This window comes from Trichechus manatus, unplaced genomic scaffold, assembly GCF_000243295.1.
Source record: "Trichechus manatus latirostris isolate Lorelei unplaced genomic scaffold, TriManLat1.0 scaffold00053, whole genome shotgun sequence".
NCBI classification, from domain to species: domain Eukaryota; kingdom Metazoa; phylum Chordata; class Mammalia; order Sirenia; family Trichechidae; genus Trichechus; species Trichechus manatus.
Window position 1 is genome coordinate 10,609,038 of NW_004443989.1, and position 22,319 is coordinate 10,631,356.

Consider the following 22,319-nt stretch of genomic DNA (forward strand, 5'->3'; position numbering starts at 1 on the left):
CGGCCTCCACCAGACTGAGTCCAGTACTACTAGATGGTGACTGGCTACCACCACTGACTATTCTGACAGGGATCACAATACAGGGTCCTGGACAAGGCTGGAGAAAAATGTAGAACAAAATTCTAACCCACAAAAAAGACCAGACCTAGTGGCCTGACAGAGACTAGAGAAATCCCCAGAGTATGGCCCCCGGACACCTTTTTAGCTCAGTAATGAAGTCAGTAACAAGGTTCACCCTTCAGCCAAAGATTAGACAGGATCATAAAACAAAATGAGACTAAAGGGGCACAACAGCCCAGGGACAAGGACTAGAAGACAGGAGGGGACAGGAAAGCTGATAATAGGGAACCTAAGGTCAAGAAGGGAGAGTGCTGACATGTCGTAAGGTTGTTAACCAATGTCATAAAACTATGTGTGCTAACTGTTTAATGATAAATTAGTTTGTTCTGTAAACCTTCATCTAATGTACAATTAAAAAAAAAAAAAAGTGGCCTGTCCGCCTCCTCACCATGTGATGGGCAATGCTCAACTCGAATTCCTTACATCTACTTAAGAACAATTTGGGGCACTGCCAGAATTCCAGGCTTGAACATCAAAATATCAAGCCCTATGCTTTACACTAAGACATGCTGTTGTTTTATCTTCAAAATGCACCTTGACGTTCATCCTCAGTGTGCACACAAGTGAATGTGTCAAATACCTCACAGGACAACATGTCTCTGCGTAATGTTCCCAATGCCATACAGACCACCAAGAATACCAGGCCACAACATGCTCCCAACGACAGAAAATTTAAAAAGATACAGCAAAAAAGTAGCTGATCGGAGGTCACAAAACTACCCGATGGAATTGGAGTCTTCAGCCCCAGTTTATGCTGACTTCTCCATCTAGACAGCGTCTCACACTCAGCAATCACTGGCTGACTTGGTATTGTTCCACCCAGGCTCTCTCTGACCCATCAGACCAGCAGAGAAACACTGGGTCTCAAAGGCTCAGGAGAGGCTCAAGTGGAGAATCCTCTTCACAGTGGATTTTGCTGGGGGGTCTGGCTAATGTCAGAAAACACATTTTGAGATACCCTCCATTTAGAGAGAGGCAGTTCCATAAAACACACTGAGAGTGCTTGAATAGCCGTGATAACATGGAATTCCACGATAACACGGAAACGCCATGGATTTCAAACTGGGGTCCCTGAAGCTGATCATCTTTTTCAAGTATCTGAACATTCTTTTTGATATTTTAGCACAGCGTGGAGGAAACAGACCAGTTTAAGTATGTCCACAGAGAAATGCAGCCAATGTTGACAACTGCTTATCTTCTTGTTTTCAGATTTTCCAGCGTTTCTACAATGACTGTTGTGTTTTTGTAACTACACTCAAGCCTTAGAGGGGCAGTAACGATCCCATGAAAAGAACTCTGTAAGAGAGCTGCTGGCTATAATTGACTAGAGGAAAGGGCGCAACACGGGGTGAAAAGCCTAGGCACTCTACACCTTCAGCAAATAACAGATTGGCACACAAATTAAAGGATATTCCCAAGTACAGTGCTCCATTAAAAAACCATCTATGAGACCAAAAGGTCAACAATTACTCTAAAGCAAAGATGAGAAGATAAGGGGGGCAAGGAAACTAGAGTACTGGAAATGGAACAACCAGAAAATAAAGAGAATGCTGACACATTGTGAAAAATGTAACTAATGTTACTGAACAATTTATATAGAAATTATCAAATGGAAACCTAATTTGCTGTGTAAACTTTCACCAAAACACAATAAAATATTATTTTAAAAGTCTACATGCTCTAGAAGTGTGGTGAAAACAAGGGAATCATGGAATCCTTAGAAGCTACAGAAAGCTCCCTACCTAAGCCTGCCCTGCAGATGAGCAGAATTCCTCCCCAAAACAACCAAAGGTCCTTCCTAAGCCCCAGCTACCAAGACTCCCCAGAAGTCTGTCAGAATCCTATCCTCGCTCTGTGTCAGGTAGATCGTTCCTGAAGAGCTGTGTGACAACCGTGCGAAGTAATGAAACTCTGAGTGCTTGTCCGTCTGTTTCAGAAAGCCCACACCATGCGGTTCCCGTCAGCAGAGTAAGACTGATTATTCTCATCAATACCTACAACGTCACTGCTGGCTCCCGCGGGGCTGAGGCAGGAAGCCTGGCTCACTGCTGAGCAGGGGGCTGGCAGGTCCACACACAACATTCCAGGAGGCGACTTCCGAGAAGGTTTGGGACACAGCAGGTTCAGTCGTCTCTACCCTGGCCAGCCCCTTCCTCCCCATCTCACACGTGGCTCAGACACGCTCCAAGCCTGCGGCCTTGTCATCACCTTTGCTCGGGAAAACAACTCACCTCCGGCCCCGTGTATGCCAACAAGTGGGCCTGTTAGTAAGTGTGTACAGTGCTCAAACACTGCCCCAAAGTGTTTTAAACAAATCCAGCCTCCTCCATATCGACCCCAGGACTGTCCCCTGAGAAATGGGGCCCGATTATCACACCTCAGCTGTGTGTGTCCAAGTCCGACAGGAGATGAGGGGAAATACTATAAACCACTCTCCTTCCACTTGAGGCTAAAGACTGCACTTACAAAGTCAGAAGTGGGTCGGCTCCAGGCAGACAGCCTTGAACATGGGGCCCTCCGATGGGCCGCAGGAGGAAGCAGGAGGGGCAGCTGGGGGCCTCCAGAAACTTAAAATTACTTTAGTGCAAGCATATCTTTTTAATGTTTACTTTTGACAAATGAAATTCACTCTCTCCATCTCACTTCAAGCTAATAAAGAGCAAAGATAGTATTAATTATCTATAACACTGGGTTCAGAAAAATTTCCTGAGTTCAGATAATGCCAATCAAAGGAGAAACTACGGCCTAAACAATCGTTTCTATATACATTTGTCTACTGAGGGTATACGTGTATGCAATTGTTTTTAATTCACATGTGTTACTGAAATGCAAATGTCTAGTAAAACTTGGAAGCGAATGGCTTGAATTTCATTAAAGAACAGGAAGGTGTTAACTCTGTCTCCTCCTCTGGGCCTCAGCATGCAAGTTGCAGGAGTCTTCTCAATAAACGATAAATGCTAAAATGTTCATACAGAGTCATCTTGACTGATTCTACCTCAAAACCCAAAAGCTGTGGCAGAACCCCCACATCCGCACAGCCCCCCGACCCTGGCTTGGATGTAAGCCACAGAGAACACTAGGGAAAGTGAAAAGACAGCAAAAGCCAGAGGCCAGCCTGCTCCAGGCCCCAAGCACCCTAACATGTGAACTAGTGCTCACGCTCCATGCAGCCGCGTGCCGTGCTCGCTGCCACCAGACGCGCAAGTCAGCGGAGGGTACGTACGGCAGGTGTACACATCTCTGTACTCCATGTGCTCGTAATCGGGAAGGATTTTCATGAAACGTCCCGACTTCACGCGTGGGTTTATACCTGGACAGACACAGCAGGGAGAGGGCTGAGATGGTTCTAGTTCTCATGACTATGCAAGCACATCTCGTACCATTCAACACCCGCTTCCTCACCAACATCGCCATTCCTTCATATAGTCAACAACCGAACACACTGGGAAGCTACAGACCTGGCTACAGAGAAAACTTTGTGAAATGTTTACCTTTAGGCCAATGGATTCCAACCCTGAAGCTTAGTATGGGAAGCCACCCCTTGATACCACCCTCGCTCCTCCTCTCCCAGCGAGCCCCTAGCATGCCTCCTGGCCGTGGATCAGTGGGGTCCATGGGGCCCCAGTGAAGAGGGAGAGTAGGTGGTTGTGGTTCTGGATCTTGGGATAACTGTTCAGGGAATCCTGTGCCCCGTAAGACATGCACGGAGCCCAGTGGGAGGGCGTGTCTGCCTTTGCCTTTGTTTTGGGGTATATTTATTTGGTTTCTGATTAAGGAGTATGTTTCCCAGCCTCGTAACTCCACGTCTGACCTCCTGACTTCTAAGTTCAGGCCGGTCGATGCCACCACCTGTTCCAGAAGCCAAGGTTGTTTTCCTTCTACCACCTGCTCCAAAAGCTACGTAATGTCCTCCTGGGTGAGGCGTGGAAAGCAGATTCACAGAAACCAAGCTCCTGCACTGTGATCACCAAAACCAAAATTCACTTTGGCCAATGAGGGCCAGACACTTCAGGTACTAAGTAATAGATGACAACTATTCTCCAAATTCAGTAAACATTCTAAAGAAGTCAAGAATCAGCTATCAAAAGGAAGCTACAGGTGCCGCTGTTTTGCCCATGAATGTCTCCATCAATGTCCCGTCCATCTAGACACTTGTATGTGGACTCAGCTCACGGTGGCCTCCTTCCCTCTCCCTTGCTTGCCCATGACATGCCCTCAGCCACACTGTCTCCTGCACACGCGGTCAGGACACACTCACCTCCTGCTTGCGCCCATACATCCTCCCACATCGGCCTCGGCAACCTTCTCTGCTACAGCCGAGTGGGGCTGCTGGAAGCGGTCGCTCAGCACATGTGCTCCCCATTGGGGCCACAGGACACCCCTTAATGCCTGGACAGGCACCAACATCTAACATCCATCTCTAAACCAGTTGCTGTCAAGTCAACCCTGACTCAACGGTGACCCATGTGTGTCACAGTAGGACTGTGCTCCATAGGGTTTTTAATGACTAATCTTTCAGAAGCAATTTCCAGACCTTTTTTCCAAGTGCCTCTGGGTGGACTCGAACGTCCAACTTTTTGGTTAGCAGCTGAGCATGTTAACCATTTGCACCACCAAGGACTTGTCTGTCTCTCTAAAGGGTGTTATTTTTAGTGCTTTTAACCCTTAAAGAGAAAGCAGCCTTAACGTCACTTCGCGATGATATAGGCCAAACGGCCTAACAAACTCAAGAAACAGTTACGAGATGGGAACATGCTGTATTAGACACTCCTAAAAACCAGCTGCCCATCCGAAAACAGAGCCCAGACATCTTTTTGTATATACACGTGCAGGCTCTTGTAAGGAGAGGTGGGCCTGACTCTGATGTCCATGCTGACAGTAAGCATCACTTCCCCGGGTTCTGGGCTGTGCGTGGATTTAAGACGCTGAACTCTGGGCACACAAGGGAAGAACTGGCAGTAGAGGCCAGAGCTGGACTCAAGACAAGGGCACCTGGACACCCCGGGGCAGAGGGCATGGAAAGAAGGGGATGAGGGAAAGCCTGGAAGAGATACATCAGCTTTCTGCTTCTGGGCTTTGCTGGTTTCAAAGCAGCACTGCCCTACCAGGTGAGAGAAGTGAAAACAAGGAGGCCATGATGCTGTGATGACGTGTGACTGCCAGCCTCCTAGATCACCCCCCGGGAAAGATGCCGCATGTCTGGCTCAGGGTGGTGGAACGCAGGGCAAGGCCGGCAGGAGAGGAGACCAAATCTCTGAACCTGCACAGGGAGCAAGGCCTGGGACACCCTGTGCCAGCCCGCTCTGTACTGGAGTTCAGGGACAAAGACAGGAGAGGGGGAAAGAGCCAGTGTAAGTGATGGGGCCGAAGCCTGCAGGACAGTGCAGAGAAATGGGAGCATGCGGCTTTGGGAGGGGCCAGGGGTTGGGGCTGCAAGCATGGCAGGTGGAAAGGACGGAGCAACGAGGTGCAGAGGGTGTCCCCACACTCTTCTCTGGGGCACGCAGGGAATGGCACCAAGGGGGGTATGTCTTGGCTGCGGGTTAGGGGCTCCACAGGAATCCACACCCTGAGGATGGTCTGGCTGTGAGCTAGGGACCCCAGGAATCTATACCCCGAGGATGATCTGGCTCTCAGAGGGAGGCCTATAAGGATCATAAGTGAGAATCTCCATTTTAAACGTTCAAAGAGATCTCCCTAAGAGTCAGCCCCAAATTCTAGCCCAGAAATATGAACCTACCCAACAATCCTCACCCCAGATTGATCTGGGGGATCAAGTGGGAAGAAGTCCCTCTGGGGAGCAGTCAGGATTCAAGGATAGAAAGCACCCCTGTGCCTCCTTGTGCCAAGTCAGCCACTCCAGACAACTTGGCTCCAACTGGGCAGGAGAGGGTAGGCATGCACGTGAGGGGACCCTAAGTGCAATGCAGTGAAAAGAAGGACTATAGCAGGTGACACCAGCCAACAAACCCCCAGGCAAGGAAGGAAGCTTCCAGAGCTCCTTCCCACCCCTAGCCAGGTCCCCAGCCCACCACCGCACCTACTCACACCCCAATCCTGAGCCACAGACATGTCAGCAGCCCAGCAATAAAGGCCTCTCAGTTCCTGGGCCAGGTATTTAGTAAGGAACAGCAGCTGGTCTAAGCTATCAACAGAGAACTTGGTAGAAAGTTCAAGAGAATGTGAAAACCAAAGTCTGCCAAGCTGGTTTAAAGATGAGCCCTTAAGGTCCTGTTCAGAGAGGTCACCAGGTCAATTTTAGGTTGAAGAGCCCTGGATTGCCACCTCTCACTCTTACTTGTGTCCCCCTCTGTGATCAGTCACACGTCACACTAACCCCCTGACCCAGTGCTGGGCGCCCCCCCACATCCCAGCCCACGGGGTGAAGTTGTTCCCGACCCAGCACCTCCCAGTCAGCCTCCTCCTCAGAAACATCCGAGATAATGTTAGTGTTTAATAGGCGCCTTCGGTATCTTAATCAAAAGAAAGGAGAAATGTGAACATTCCCTGCCTGAAGAACTGGAAAGGTAGCTTGGGAGGCTGGGGAGACTTTCAGCACTCATTAAATGTCATTGATGATCTGCAAAGCAAAGGAATCAGAGAAACACGCAGTATGGAGGTGGCGGAGGCTCAGCATGCCTACAGAAACCAGTCTTTAAGCACTGGTAGAGGGAAAGAGAACATAGCTGTCCACACACCCGATCAGGCTGTGGGTCCAGCATCCAGGGAAAGGTGCAGCTCTGGAAGCAACCAGGGTTGTTTCCAACACAGTTCACCTATCTCATGGCTACAGGTCCCCAAAGCCTAGTAACACACCTTTACTCACGAGGGACTGAAGAGTTAGGGCAATAGCATGCCCAGAAAAGAGAGCCCCCCTCAATTTTAGTGCTGTGACTACCAGCTCTGTTGTAAGTCAATGAAGACTTTAGGACAGTGTCTGAGAAAATGGAACTGTGATCAAATCACCTTTATGGCCCATCACTGATACCTGCCCCAAGAGACTGCTTTGAGAACAGAGTTAATGATGGGTGGGGACAAAGGGTAACTCACGCTTGGCATAGACGTCACGACAGGACACACCCGTGATCTCCAGCTTCCGCAAGTTTTCACAAACACCATACTCTGTAAAGAGAAATGTATGCTAAGAATTAAAATCAAGAAATCACAGAGCAACAGACATAAACAGACAGACACACATATGCAGCCAGCAAGCGCCTGTCTCGGCCTTGTCTACTAGGTTTCAGTCTGTCTTTCCTTGTGGAGGTTTTAAGGGACTTCTCCACGTTCTGTCAACACGCTCATTCACCGATGAAGCCATTATTCTACTTTGGTGAACATCACCTTCAGTGAAACAATAACCTCATATTCTAATAAGCTCTAGAAGCCTAACAGCGCAAACCAAAATCAGACATCCCATCTACAAGTGAGGTGCTGCAGAAATTTAGATACCTGGAAATGACACCATGTTCCCATGGAAAGAGGTTACCATTGGTAGTTAGTGTTCCAGGCAGCCACAAAGCCCTCTTTCACTCACAGCTTAGCTCCTGGTGCTGATAACTCTATTAAACCAAGTCCCATGTCCTGCGCTGGGGAGGCCATGGTGAGACACTGGGAAGGCTGGGACATTCTTGGTCCCCCTTCCTTCAGGTGACCCTAGACCAGCAGCTGAGGAAGGGGTCCTGGACACCTTCCTGCCCCCCTCCACCTCCTCACACCTCACCCTGGCTCATAGTGCCCTCCTGCTTCCTCCTCTATGTCCCTCACTCCCACCTTACCCCGGCTTCCCTTTTCAAGATCACCACCGCCATCACTTCCCAATCGGAATCTCTGGCCCTTTTGTTCAGGCCTCAGCCACACTTTGAAAGGAAAGAAACATAACTGAATGAATCCACAAAGGCAGACTTGCCTGTTAGCCAAGAGCTGACAATAATAACACCTGCCAGCTGTCAACCATTTCCATGTGCTGGGCACAGTGCCACGGACTCAGTGTGCAATCCCGCACTCACCCCTCCCACAATCCCACGGGAGAGGCACCACTGCTGCCTCCGTTTCAGTGATGAGAAAACAGGTGCAGAGACGGGACACGGCTTGCACAAAGAACATAATCTTGCCATCAGTGGGCCCAGAATGGACGCCCGGTAGAAACACCTCCCTCAGGTGAGCGCAGCACCGACACAGGTATGTGCTCAGCGAAGAGGCGTGGTGAGGCTCCCTCCCGGGACTTCATAGCTACATGCATCACCACTACCCCTCACGATGCGCAGGTCTCGAACAGCAGCACGTGGGGCTTCATGCAAAAGGTCTTAGCAATCCTGGGCACGCCTTTCAGGCCGGGGTCACTGCTCCCAGTTTGAGAAGGACACAGAGGCTTGGCAAGACTGGGGACTTATCCGAAAAATAAGTTTTCAGATCTCAACTTCAAAAAATAAGGGGCGGGAAGAACGATATATTTTGGTAGGCTGAGTCTACTCACTAACTAATTGTGTGTCACACACTTACTTGGAGGGTTTGAAACTGGAGCCATCTTAAAACCTTCATTAATCAACTCATTTGTCTTTAGGGATCCAGGGTGTTCCCAGCAGGCACTGGGAGAAATTAAAAACAAAAAAAATCGAAGATAGGCGTAGAAAGTAAGAGACAGAGAAGGCTGGAGAGCAACTTGACCAAGACCTTCACTGAATGTAACACACCCTGTGGGGCTACACCTCTCCGGGGGTCTGCGTTACGCAGATGAGGCCAGAGGAAAAGGACCCGAAATGGAGTTTCGGAACCTCCTCCAAGGAGCGGGCCATGCAGGCTAACCAGCGGTTCACAACCACAGAGTCAAAATAACACTGGCGCATCTGCAGCTTGCCCCATTGTCCGTGGAGCCCACGGGTGCTGGGTGACATCTGAGGCTGGCCTTTAAGGCACAACCAGGGACTGGAGAGAATTTCCTGAGCAAAAATGTGTCAACACTGGAATAATAATCGAGAAAGACTATGAGATTTTCTCTAGTTTTGTTTGTTTTTAGAACTCTCTGGTGGTCGATACTGATTTCCTGGAAATACCATTGCCTTCAAGTTGATTCCAACTCATAGCGACCCTGCAGGACAGAGTAGAACTGCCCCCTATGATTTCCCAGGCTGTAATCTTTATGGAAGCAGAATGCCAGGTCTTTCTCCCACGGAGCCATTGGATGGGTTCAAATCACCAGCCTTGAGGATCACACACGTTAACATGAGTTGGTAAAGTGCACAGAGCGGGGCCAGACACTATAGGAGGGATCACATGAGTACGTCTGTCCCCGGAAAGGAAAGCCATTTAGGATAGAGGATGGGTAGGTGGCATGACTCCACTCCTCCCAGCTATCAACACTTTTTACAATTTTTAACAGCTTCACTGAGATATAATTCACATCGCATACAATTCACTCATTTAAGTGTACATACAGTTCACTGGTTTTTAGGATACGCACAATCATGCAACCATCACTGCAATCAATTTTAGAACATTTCCATCACCCCACACCCATTAGCAATTGTTCCCCATCCCCCCAGCCCTGTTGTTGTTGCTGGCTGCCATGGAGTTGACTCCAACTCATATCGACCCCATGTGACAGAGTAGAACTGCCTGATAGGGTTTCCTAGGCTGAAGTTTTTATGGAAGTAGACTGCCGCACCTTTCTCCCACAGAGCAGCTGATGGGTTAGAACCGCCGACCTTTTGGTTAGCAGCCAAGGACTTAATCCCTGTGCCAGCAGGGCTCCTTCCTGGAACTACAGGAATAAACAAATCAACAGGTCTTTAATGAAAATGTCTAGTGTCATTCAGTTAAGTTCTATGGGGAAATAAAAGAATAAGGTCTCTGTCGACAAGGAGTTTCAACAAAACCAACACATGCATTGTAGACAGAAAAAAGAAACCAATCTATAATAATTAACATTTAGTTCATGTTACAAATAATTGGAGCAGTAAACATGTTCATTTTTTTAATCTATAAATTAAGGGATTAAAGTACATAATCTATAAATTTCCCCTAACATTCTATAGTTCTAATAGAGAATAAAAGAATACTCAACAGCAAATACTGACAGATAGAGAGAGGATGTGATAAGAGAGCTCAGCTCTGGAGGAAAAGGCAGGCAGCTTGTCCACCAAGCCCAGTGTTCCAGGCGGCTGCGTTCCTGAGATGATGCGTCACCCACCCCGCGCCCAACCCCGAGAGGGACTTGCAGCAGGCACTGGCCCCGCGCCACCATCAACCTCACATTCTGACAGTCAGCCCACTACACGCAGCTCCTCTACCCTCCCCCGTGTTCTATTAAAATTTCATTGCAGATATATTGGTGCTAAACATTCTGTTCTTCCGATTGATTGGTGGAGGACAGTTATTTGTGTAAAGTGCAGTGCTGCAGACTCTCTGCCCTGCCTCCCCGTTCTCCACACCTCAGAATCATTGGGGGCCTCCTCATCCACCTGGGGGATCACCAGGCCTCCCTGGTTTCTCATCATCCCACCTCACACATCTCACTTCTGTCACTCTCCTCCTAGTCCACGCCCTGTCACCTCAGCCTGTGGTATTGCTTCCTGGGGAGTGTTTTAGAATGAGGGGACCATTTATTTTTTCAGTTCTTTTGTTTAATAAATTTTACTTTGTACAATGGTTTTAGATTTACAGAAAATGGTAAAGCTAGTACACAGGGTTCCCATACACCCTGCACCTCGTTTCCCCTACTGTTAACATCTCACTTTAGTGTGGTACACTGGTCATAGCTAACAACCCAGTGCTCGGATGTTATCATTAACTGAAGTCCATACTGTACATGGATTTCCTTAGGTTTTCCCTAATGTCCTTTTCCTACCCCAGGATGCCACGCAGGACACAACATGACAATGCAGGTGGCACCGTGGACCAGTTGAGAGGGGCCACATTCACCGAGGGCATCTTAGGGAGTGGGAACAAGTGGTCTACCCCAGCCTCCACTCTACTATTAAGCTACAATCACCATTTCCCACTGGCTCTGTTGAATGCAATGACAAGCAAGTGGTCCCTCTGAGAACCACCAGCCTGCTGTCACTATTGGGTCTGGCTCTCCATAAACACATTTTGTCCTCCTGTTGTACAAACGACGCACTTCAGAACTGTTACCACCTACAGGAATGGTGTTTAAGTTTGTTTTCTGTTCGGTCTTGAAGGACGGCTCCTTTTCTCAGTTCATGCAGGTCTGCAGCACATGCAAAAATGGGCAGGGAGAGTCTCTGAGTGCCAAATGACAAGACAGTTTGAACGCTGCCTGGTGGTCCTACTCCTCCACACTGCACACTTTGATGTTGTTACGTGCCATAGAGTTGATCCTCACTCATAGCGACCCTATATGACTTTGATAGCATGTGTTAATTTCACCTGCAGGACGTGCTTATCCTGGTGACAGGAGGGCACAGACCTGCAAAGGCATCCACCTGTGCTCATTTTGCTTCCGGTGCCCGAAGCCTTGGCAAGGCATTTAGATTATTCTTTAGGCAGTTTCTCTCTGCTCAGATTGCTGAAGGCTGGTGACTTGGTTTATGACGTTTGTATTTGAGTCCAGTGCATACTCTAATATGATGGAAACAATGCATTCATTATCTTTTGATAATCGCCTGGACTTTTGAATGATCCCAAGGTATTTCGCTCAAACAACCACATCATCAAGCCTGAGGTCACCATAAATCTCTGCCTACTATGTCAAGAAATGGTAGTTCACTATTAAGTAGAAGATGAGCTTGCAAGACCAGATAAATCAACCATAAAAATGTCATTAACAAGCAGAAGAAAAAAAAAATGATGATGTAGTGCTAATCAACATAGCAACCCTTAGTGGGTTTTTTGCCTAATGGCCCCGAAAGGCCATAATGAACTCACTGGAGTAGAATAATGTCATTCTGACCCAACTGTTCCTGCTAGAAATGTTCAGTATTTTCCACATGATGGAAGAATATTTTTTAAAATAGTGGCTAAGAACAATTCCACATCCTCTTATTGTTCTTAAACCTATCCATAAGTCATCAGGGGAAACTGCCTTTAAAATAGTTTTTAAGACCAAGTGTACTTGCCAGCAACCCTGGACCTTCCCTTCCAGAAGAGCTAACAAGTGTCCATCCCATCCTTGTGCACCGATCTTATCCCAGATGACTAAAAGTTAGCCCACCCACCCATGTTGGCCATAGCTGCTTAATAAAAAATGGATTTAGTATAGCTGCCATCAACTCAAAATCTTTCTTTGTTAACCTATTACATAAAGTAGCTTATGAAACTCTTTTTTAAAAGAGTCTGCTCCAAAGATGCCAAAAGGGGAGAAACCCCAAGAATATGGCCCCTGGACACTCTTATAGCTCAGGAAGGAAGTGACTCCTGAGGTTCACCCTTCAGCCAAAGATTAGACAGGCCCATAAAACAAAACGAGACTAAATGGGCACACCAACCCAAGGGCAAGGACAAGAAGGCCGGAGGGGACGGGAAACTGGTAACAGGGAACCCAAGGTCAAGAAAGGGCCAGTGTTGACATGTCGTGGGGTTGGCAACCAATGTCCCAAAACAATGTGTATTAATTGTTTAATGAGTAACTAGTTTGCTCTGTAAACCTTCATCTAAAGTATAATGAAAAAAACTTAAAAAAAAAAAAAAAGATGGCAACAGGGTAAGAAAAGTTGGAAAGGAGGAGAAAAATTGGGTGACCTGGACTTATCGAAACTCATAAACTTAAAAATGTTCAATACTCAAATATTTCAACCAGAAAGATTCCAAAGAGTGATTTTGAAAATGCTTTGCCAGGAGGGAAAAACCAGCCTCATCATTTAGATTGATGAGGCTAACATCGAGCTACAGTCCTCTCTAACCCAATTATCAAAGGCTGCCAATCGCGCAACACTTATTCCATATCCAATGGTACTCCAAAAAAAAAAAAACAAACCTGTTGCCATTGAGTCGATTCCGACTGATAGCGACCCTATAGGACAAAGCGGAACTGCCCCACAGGGTTTCCATGAAGCAGCTGGTAGATCTGAACTGCCGACGTTTTGGTTAGCAGCTGAGTTCTTAACCACTGCACCAACAGGGCCTGTCTACAGCGCTCAGTACTGTGTAACGCAGTTTAGCAAAAAATAATAATAATAAAAGAAATTAAAATAAAAAAGTCTCTGTCCTCATAGAACGTTTCTGAACATGCATCGCTTTGACATCTAGTGATTTCCATCTACGGGTGGAGATGGTTTAGAATGGTTGTCTCTCTCCCTCACTTTCCCATTCGTCCCCTTTCTCTCCACCTTCAGGAGAGCCAAGGATGCACAGCTCCTTCCTGAGGTTCCCAGCCTCGAAGAGAAGCTAGGGTGAGGATGGCACCCTTGTAACAACGAGTAATACCTGCACATGCCGTGAAAGCATCAGAACAGAATGCAGCAAAGAAATCCAAGGCCATTGTTCTGCACACGGCATCGGGATTGGGGGATGACAATTACAGGGATTTGGCATCATCCTCCCAGTAAACGCCACTTACTGAGGGCACTCAGCCACGTCAGAAAGGCACTGCAATAAGACGCTATCTGAAGCAACTCTGCACATTTACGAGGTGAGTCAGGGAAGGGAGTTCTCTCCAGCGCTGGACAGGCTGGAACGCCACAGAAGCAATGATGAGTTTTAAGTAAAAAAACAGCATCCACAGACCTGGCCATGACGCACTATTAAGCGGCATTGAGCGTAGCACAGAGGCCAGGGAAGGTGTACCTGGAACTCCAGGTGGAAGGTCCGATAAGAGGCTGCTGCGCCCCCAGGTAAGACGGTGAGCGCCCATGGCAGACAGAAGAAATGAGGGTGCTGTGGAGCAAAACCCTTGGGTAATGGGGACTTGGCAGCCCTGCAGTAGGAGAATAAGGGAGAAGGCTCCAGAGTGTGTCCTGGAGGGATACGGCTGGGGTTTCCACCTGCTTTAAATGCACCCATAAAAACCTGCTGCCATCAAGTCAATTCTGACTCACAGCGGCCCTATAGGACAAAGTAGAACTGCCCCATAGAGTTTCCAAGGCTATAATCTTTACGGAAGCAAACTGCCACATCTTTCTCCTGAGGAGGTTAGCGGTAGAGCGCAACCACTGCATCACCAGGGCTCAGAGGTGGCGATGACAGTAAAGGCTGCAATTTTGTTTGTACTAAATTAGGAGGTGATTATGTACTCCCTAAGAAAATATGGTTTAAACTCCTTTTACTTCTGAGGCTAAAAAAGGAATGAAAGGTGCAAGGGGATGAGCTGGTGGGATTAAGAAGAATCTCGAAACCAAAACCTGGACATTGCCCATAAGCGTCTCCCATTAAATGCCTAGAATATTTCTGATGCCAAACAAATCATGTAAGTGGACAGCAGAAACAGCCCTCATGATCCACGTGACTTATTCGCACGGTTTGGATCCCTGCAAAGAGGAGCAGTCTCGGTGCTGAGGGGGGCCCTGAGAAGTCTCACTCCCCCAGCCAGAGGAAGCTGATGCCCGTCTGGATCCCAGACAGGCACCCACCAGTCAAGGCAGACTACCTTCTGCTGCAGCCCGTCCATCATCTATCATGCAGGTTCTTCCTGAAGTTCCTGGAAGCCAATTTTGTGCAAACAGTCACACCCCTTTGTGAGACAAGGGGACAGACCTGCGATGATTCTGGAACCATCTCACCCTGGACCTTTTGTGGTATTACAGACACTTTCCTGTTCCTCCACTGACACTCCACGTGCAGCCTGGTGGTTGGGAGTTTATTCTCTAACCTCCCCACAGCAAGCAGGTGGACATGAGCATGCCCCTCTCTACCATCCCAAGGGGACAATGCTGGCATTTGTGTCAGAGATGCTGACTCGTGAGTTCCAAACCCAGGGAGGGCATCTCCGAAAGGGGAGGGCAGGCCGGGAGGAACTTGTTCACCGAGAGGACGCTGCTCCTCTCCAAAAGTCCCAAAGGTGCCCTTGTGTTTGCACGGCCTTCCCGGTCAAAAACACAAACCCAAGATGCTCCGACGCATCATGTCATCACTTTATAAATGCAGTAGACAGTAAAAATGACAGCTCCTGGGCCTGCAACAACAAATCAATGCTTTTTGGCGAGTCACCAGTATCTGTCCAAGTAAATATGACTAAGGGGAAAGGAACTAGTATGTACTCACTGCCTTTAGGTACCAGGTTTGTGTCCTAGTTCACTTTGTTAAAGTTAAAAAAAAGAAAGAAAGAAAGCACCGATTTCCTCTAGCCTTTTCTTGTGCTTTGCTAATTTAAAGGCCTATGATTTTGTATATTCTTGCAAGCTGAGTCTCATAGGCTGATGTCTCTTTGAGACGATTTTCCCTGCCATGTAAGAGCCTGCTATGCGTTCAGGATGGGAACCCGCTTCCTCTTTGTGGGTTCAGACACTCATGTTTCTATTACCTGGACAGTTTGCTCATCCAACTGCCCACCAGCCCACCTGCTTCCACCTAAACTAGTGGGCTGAACACGTCTTCACTTCACAGGAACCATATGACATTCCTAAACCCAACTGAAAGCCAACAACTTGCTCATCTCACCTCTTTTCACAAGATGACCCTCCAAATTTAGCCATACTTAACAAAAGCCACAATCCCCATATTTGGTATCAGCACATCAAATAGACAAGACACACCATTTTCTTCTGCATGTAAGTAAACAGATAAATAAGTAAACACTGGTTCTTAATTTCCCGTTTTTGTCTTAAACATCAGACTTCATGGGAAAAGGTGTGTCTAGTTATACTATAATGGAATTTAAATCCACTTTAGACTTCCAACTGAACCAAAGACTTTACAAATATCATTCCATGTGTCACTAAAACCTTTAACATGGAGAGTGATGATGGCTGTACAACATGGTGAATATAATTCTAATTAATGCCACTGTACTGTACACTTAAAAATGGCCAGAATGTTCAATTTTTTATTATATATATTACCAAAATTTTTAAAAATTTAGCATCAAGGAAAGAAATGGGCAAGTTATATATTGTAAGTTCAAAACTGGACAGCGTCAGGTAACTAAGCTGATATAATACAAAACGCTCGTGTCTCAATATCTGTAGTTTAGTATGTGGAGAAAAATATATGTATGATCACTTCCAATATTTAAACTTATCTTGTATTAATATTTGAATATTTTAATTGAAAATGATGGTCTGAGCTGTCAAAACTCACCATTAATAAATTAATGGTGTTCAATTTTGATCAAAGATTCTATAGAATCCTAATGAAAATGGGGGAAATATAGCATAGAATTTCAAATTCTCATTGAATCCAAACTTTATGGAGCCATAGAGGTTGGATGAACTACTGAAACTATTACCCTGGGATAATCTTTACACCTTAAACCAAGAGTATCCCCTGAAGTCTTCTTAAAACTAAACAACAGTTTAGCTTAACTAATAAAGAATGTCTGCCTTGAGCACTGTGCTCTTTTAAGATCTACCTATATGGGATCAAACTGAAAACAGCAACTCAAAAGATTACACAGGAAACTTGGGGGGCAGTGAGTCTATGTTAACAGGAAAGGGCCAACTCAGAAAAGGAAAGTGAGAATGGTTGTACAACTTGAAAAATGTAATCAGTGTAACTGAATTGTACATATAGAAATTGTTGAGTTGGTCTATATTCTTCTGTGTATATTCTCAACAACAACAAAAATTAAATAAATTAATGAACAGTGTTCAAATTGGCTAGCATTCCAAAACTGACCCCATAACTGGTAAGGTCTGGACAAAGAACAGTCTAGTCATGGGCAAAGGCAGAGAACACTTGCTTGGCCTCTCCTCCAGCACTCTGAGGAATGATGACTTATTTATAGCCTGGCATGCAAGTAACTGCAGGAGGCCTTGGGCCAAAGATGTGATGCATCAAAAAAGGGCTCGCCTTCCCCCTACCTAGCCTGCCCTGCACGTCATGACTGTTCTGCTTTGCTTCCTATAAGAAAGTACGTCTTGATTATTCACTATATGCTTGCCCCATGTCAGAAGCACATCCTCGGTAGCACATCTCAGTAGGAACTTCTTTCCACCTGCCCAGTAAGATACCACTAGAAAATACTCAATCCAACAGATCCACACTGCCCCGACACCTACTGCAGCCTAAGTTAATTCCCCTTTGCAACATGTAGGGGGCCACTAAGGCCAAAGAACCATAAAAATAATTGATTTACTGCTAATGGGACACTGGAATTCTGAGCTACTCACTAAACATTAAAAACAACTATTTCATTTTAAGTTTCTAGCGTATACCCCCCACAATCAAACTAGCATTTTAGAAAGACCTTTTTAAACATGCATGCCCTTGTGTGCTATTGTTACATGAGAAACTATTTGTTCTGTAAGCCTTCACCTGAAGTACAATAAAATATTTAAAAAAAAAAAAAACATGCATGCCTTGTACGCACCCCAAAACGCAACCATTGCCCCAAATTCTTTGAAGTAATAAAACACAAATCCACAGACCCTCCTGCCCTCTTTCCCACCCTCATATCTTGTGGCTTGTTTTCTATTCTGGAAAATCCAATTATTAAAATGCAAAAAGCAAACTTGTAAGCACTGAGTATTAAATAAGCAAATTTATTAATTAGTCACTCAACCCTTCCGAGACACTAAAATGTCGCCACCATTATTCCTCAGCCAAGGCCTCAACTTGGAAATACTTCCCCAGGAATCTTGACGGGCTAGAAGATCCATCTCCTCAACCAGCCGAGAGCCCGGCTCCTGCTCACCAAGGCTGGGGTCTCCACCCATGGGCCAGGTGCTTTGTTTTTTACCTAACTCAACATGTGACTGTGGCCTTATGAGAACCTACCATAGCCAAATGTCTGATTCAGGACAGATGAAGTTTCAGGCCTCAGAGAAATAAAATCAGATCTGCCTCATATATGACTATTCTTGTACATAATACCAGCTGCAATGACATGAACTCTGTGAGACACCTACAGATACCACGTAGGATTGCCAACTGTCCAACGTCTGACCTAGATGATATTGAAATTAAATTAAGCTGCCAGAATGAACTAGTGAGGCTCTGGAAATCTAGCTGTGGAGCATTTTCATAACCTGGGGATGATAAACAATTACTTAAGCACAAATTTAAAAATTCATGGCTCTGATTAGATTAAAATTATAAATTTTAGTAACACGAAAATCACCATAAATGAGGTTGAAAAGCAAATGATGATAGACTCCAAGGAAATGTTTTTCGATATATTAAACAGACATCTATCCAGATTATATAAACAGAGTTCACAAATCAATGAGGAAAAAAATGGGGGGAAAGATTAAAGATAAGCAAATACAAGAGGAATCCAAATGGCCAACAAATATCATTTTTAAATGTGGGGCCACACTAGTTATCAGGTATATGCAAATTAAAATGAGATGCTGTTTCTCACCCAGATTGGCACAGATTTCTAAAGAGGGATCATTAAGTACAGTCATGCACTGCATAAGGTCCCTTTGGGCAAAGTCCAATCATACATACGTCTGTGGTCCCATAAGGTTATAAAAGAGTTCAGAAATCCCAATCAGAGAATGGGACATAGCTGACGTAACTGGACAAAGGGAATACAATAGTTTCCTGCACCCAGTATGCGCACCTCATGTCTCTTGTATACAAAGTGATTGTGCTGCCAGGAGTATTTAACTCAAATTTTTAATATAATAGGCTTTGTGGCAGTCCGTTCTTAAGTAATGAGTTGTCCGTAAATCAGACGTTCGTAACCTGGGGACTGCCCATAATATGTTGTTAGCACAACATCCAAATCCCATAACGTTCTATTTCACAGACTGTATCGTGAACATTAAGTGATGCTTAACTGTATTGGAGAGAACTGAGGGGAAATGAATTGAATGACATAACTTAAAGCGCTTAGACCACAAACAGCAGTTATTCTGTGATGACACTTACTGACGTTTTCATTCCACCTTCTGTGACCTGCATTGTTAGATCCTAATAAGTGTGAAAGCAAGAGAAAACATGCTCGGAAATAACTAGGCAGTGTCTGGTAAAGAGCCCTCGTGATGCAATGGTTAAATGCTTGGCTGCTAATCAAAAAGTTGGCAGCTCTAACCTACCCAGCAGCTGGCGGGAGAAAAGGCCTGGCAATCTGCTCCCATAAACATTACAGCCTAGAAAACCCTATGGAACAGTTCTACTCTGTCACTTGGGGTTGCTATGAGTCAGAATCGACTTGACAGTACTCAATGACAAATCTGGTAAATTTGCAAGTACAATAGCCCAGTAATCCAGCAACATCTCTTCTGGTTATAGTCCTTAGAGAAATTTTCGCACATATATGTGTCTAAGGAAATATATATGAAATGGTTCACCGTGATACTGTTTATAGTGAAAAAAATAAGTAGAGGAATAAAGCATAGCCTATCCAAATTATGAACTACAGTATGGCATTAAAAAGACTGCAAGAGACTTAAATATATTAGCATGCATAGAATTTAAAAATACACGTTGAGTGAAGAAAAAAGATGCAGAATGACACATATAACGATATAGTTCTGAAAATTAAAATACCACAAAACTACATTAGATATTGGTGATACATACAGGTATACTTTTAAAGGGCCTGAAAGAATGCAAAGGAAGCTCATGACAATGCTGCTTGGAGTGGAAGGAGAATGGTGATCAGAGGGGACTTGAGTGTTTAGCTAAGACGTTTTCTTTAAAAAAAAAAAAAAAGTAGAGAACTCCAAAGCATATATGACTTAGGGAGCAGTGAGTTTATGCTGATGGAAGAACAACTCAGAAAAGGAGGGTGAGAATGGTTGCACAACTCAAAAAATGTAATCAATGTCACTGAATTCTATCTGTAGAAACTTAAATTGGTGTATGTTCTGCTGTGTATATTCTCAACAACAACAAAATAATAAATTATTCTTCAAAAAAGCAAATATGACAAAAGATTTAACGCTTATTTGTTAGGAGTGACAGAGTACATGTCTTATCGTGGTTGTTTTTCACTTTTTAATTTCTCAAACTAAAAGTTCCCCTACTGTCGTAAGGCCACATAAGTGAGTAAGAGGCTTTTCTACACCATGATGGTGTCCCACGAAAGCTGTGAAGGAAGCACTGGAGTCTTCTACGTACCTCCGTCCCCAACTTCTCGCTGCATCTTCACCAGGACTGCTTATGTTCCACTAGCAATTCTAAAAACTCTCCTTGAGCTGTAATTCCAGTTTTGTTTATTCTGTGGGATACCTTTGAGTTTTTCTATCACACAAAAAAATCTTCTGTTATTCTCTGTCCATTAGGATTGAGCCATATGCCTGATAGTTCCCCAGAGACAAGCCCCTCGAGATCACCAAACAGGTCCAGTTGACTGATAGAAAAACTCCTCCAAGTACAATGGGACTTGGTAATTAGTCTGGCTCTTATCACCAGACAAAAGCTAGATAAAGCAAATAAAAAGGTTCACAAAGAACAAGAAAGTAAGCTTATCTTTGCATCTGTTTTAAAATGTAAAAAGAAACTTTATTTGCCACATACGGTAAAAGGTTAATATTGCTAATATTCAAAGAGTTCTTACTAATTAATGAGACAAAAAGACACCCCAAGGGAAAAAAAAGAAGACAAAAACAGAAACAGGAAATTCACCAAAGGTGAAACAAAAACGACCAAGAAGCATCCTAACAAAACAGCTACCATTTAGGGGCATTGTGTGCATTTAACCCTCAAAGGAACAGCACCACTGTTATCCCCACTCCACAGACATGGAGCATGAAGACATGGCAAGGAGAAGCAACTCGTCTAGGGTCTCACAAATAAGTAGAGCCGAGACCACAACCCAAGTCAGCTGATTACAAATCTGGGGTCTCAACCATCAAAAAGATGAGATGACTAACCCCAGTATTAGGAGGGTTTGGAAACAGGCCTTCCCATGCATCCTTCTTGGGAGTGCAAATTCGAACAGCTGGACAATGGATATCCAAAGGTTTTATTTAATGTGCATACCCCGTTACCCCACATTCCTAGAGTACACTCTAGGAAGATAATGCCAGAGGTTTTATAAGACACATGTAACTCTAAGTTTCTGCAAAGTTCACAAAGACACTCTTCATAGCACTGATTATAACAAGGAAAAGCTGAAAACTTAAAGGACTACCAGTAAGGGGCTAGTCTGTGCTGTATGTATGCAGTGGAACATAGACGGTATGACCTAGTTGGGACAAAATACATACATGTCTTTATTGTGTATATGGAAAAAGACGTTTTACTAAATGTTTAAGAGTGGTTTGCCTCTGATTGCAGGGGTCTCTGATGATTTCCACTTTCTTCCTTTTGCTGTGCTGCACTGCTTGTTTGTTTGTATTAACCTATCCTTTTAACCCAAATACAGAGCTGATCTGACATGTCAATGTTTAAACCCAGAGAGCCTTGAACTCTAGACTGAGTACAGTAACCCTTTCCTCCTGTGACTTCCTACAAAGGTGGACGTCCCCTCCCTACTGCCACCAGCACCCCTCGATTTTGATCAAATGCATCAGACAATCCCTCTCCCAGCACTGCTCCTGGCCCCCTCCCACCTCTCCACAAACTGAATCCACCCACCATCAGGCGACTCTGCTCCCCTAACTTTATTCAAGTTCACCCTATCTCTGTTCTGGGGTGCCCTGAGGCCCACTCCCCAAGGGCTGGGGATGATGAGAGAACCCACAGACATCAGTTTATTCTCCTCCAGGGTTCCGTACTGCAGTGAACCCCTAACCCTAGCTCGCGTTACCCTCCTCAACTCCGCATAATCCTGTGCCCCTGCAGCTGGGATCACCCCTCAGCCCTTCTCTGAGGCCCCAGTGCGGGTAGTGCCAGGCTCCGCTCCCCACCTGGGAACTCCACCTAGCCCGGCCCCCCCACTCCCAGGCCTCTGAGGTCACTCCCCCATGCACCCCTTCTCAGTTCCCTTGTGGCCCTCACCAAGTACGCCCTCCCAGGACGAGCCTCTACCCCGGCGAGGACCCCATGCACCCCGGATCTGTGGAGGGTACCCCTCCCAGGACCCAAGTCATCCCCTATGTGCCCCTGCGGGAACTCACCCTCCCGGCAGCGCCGCCTCCAGATGGTGTCAGTGTGGAGAATGCGCCGGAACTTGGTGCAGACCTGGGCCAGGCTGGGCAGGTCGGTGCCGGGCAGCGAGGCGAAGATCTCCACCAGCAGCTCCGGCGGCAGCT

General features: G+C 45.8%; 1 protein-coding gene across 2 annotated transcripts in view; it reads right to left on the bottom strand.

The window, feature by feature from the left end:
• The window catches only part of FBXO31 (F-box protein 31), a 38,712-nt gene extending 16,403 nt beyond the window's left edge, over window positions 1–22,309 (bottom strand). The window contains exons 1-4 of one of the 2 annotated variants that reach the window (XM_023732558.1): window positions 22,185–22,289; window positions 8,620–8,705; window positions 7,896–7,976; window positions 7,171–7,242 (exon numbers count right to left, since the gene is read on the bottom strand). In XM_023732558.1, the coding sequence (XP_023588326.1) occupies window positions 7,171–7,242; window positions 7,896–7,976; window positions 8,620–8,644 (178 nt within the window). In that variant the 5' untranslated portion in view covers window positions 8,645–8,705; window positions 22,185–22,289. Of the gene's footprint in view, window positions 1–7,170; window positions 7,243–7,895; window positions 7,977–8,619; window positions 8,706–22,184 lie in introns of both variants that reach the window. The other variant, XM_023732559.1, reaches the window with a different exon arrangement.
• Window positions 22,310–22,319: the final 10 nt, after the last annotated feature.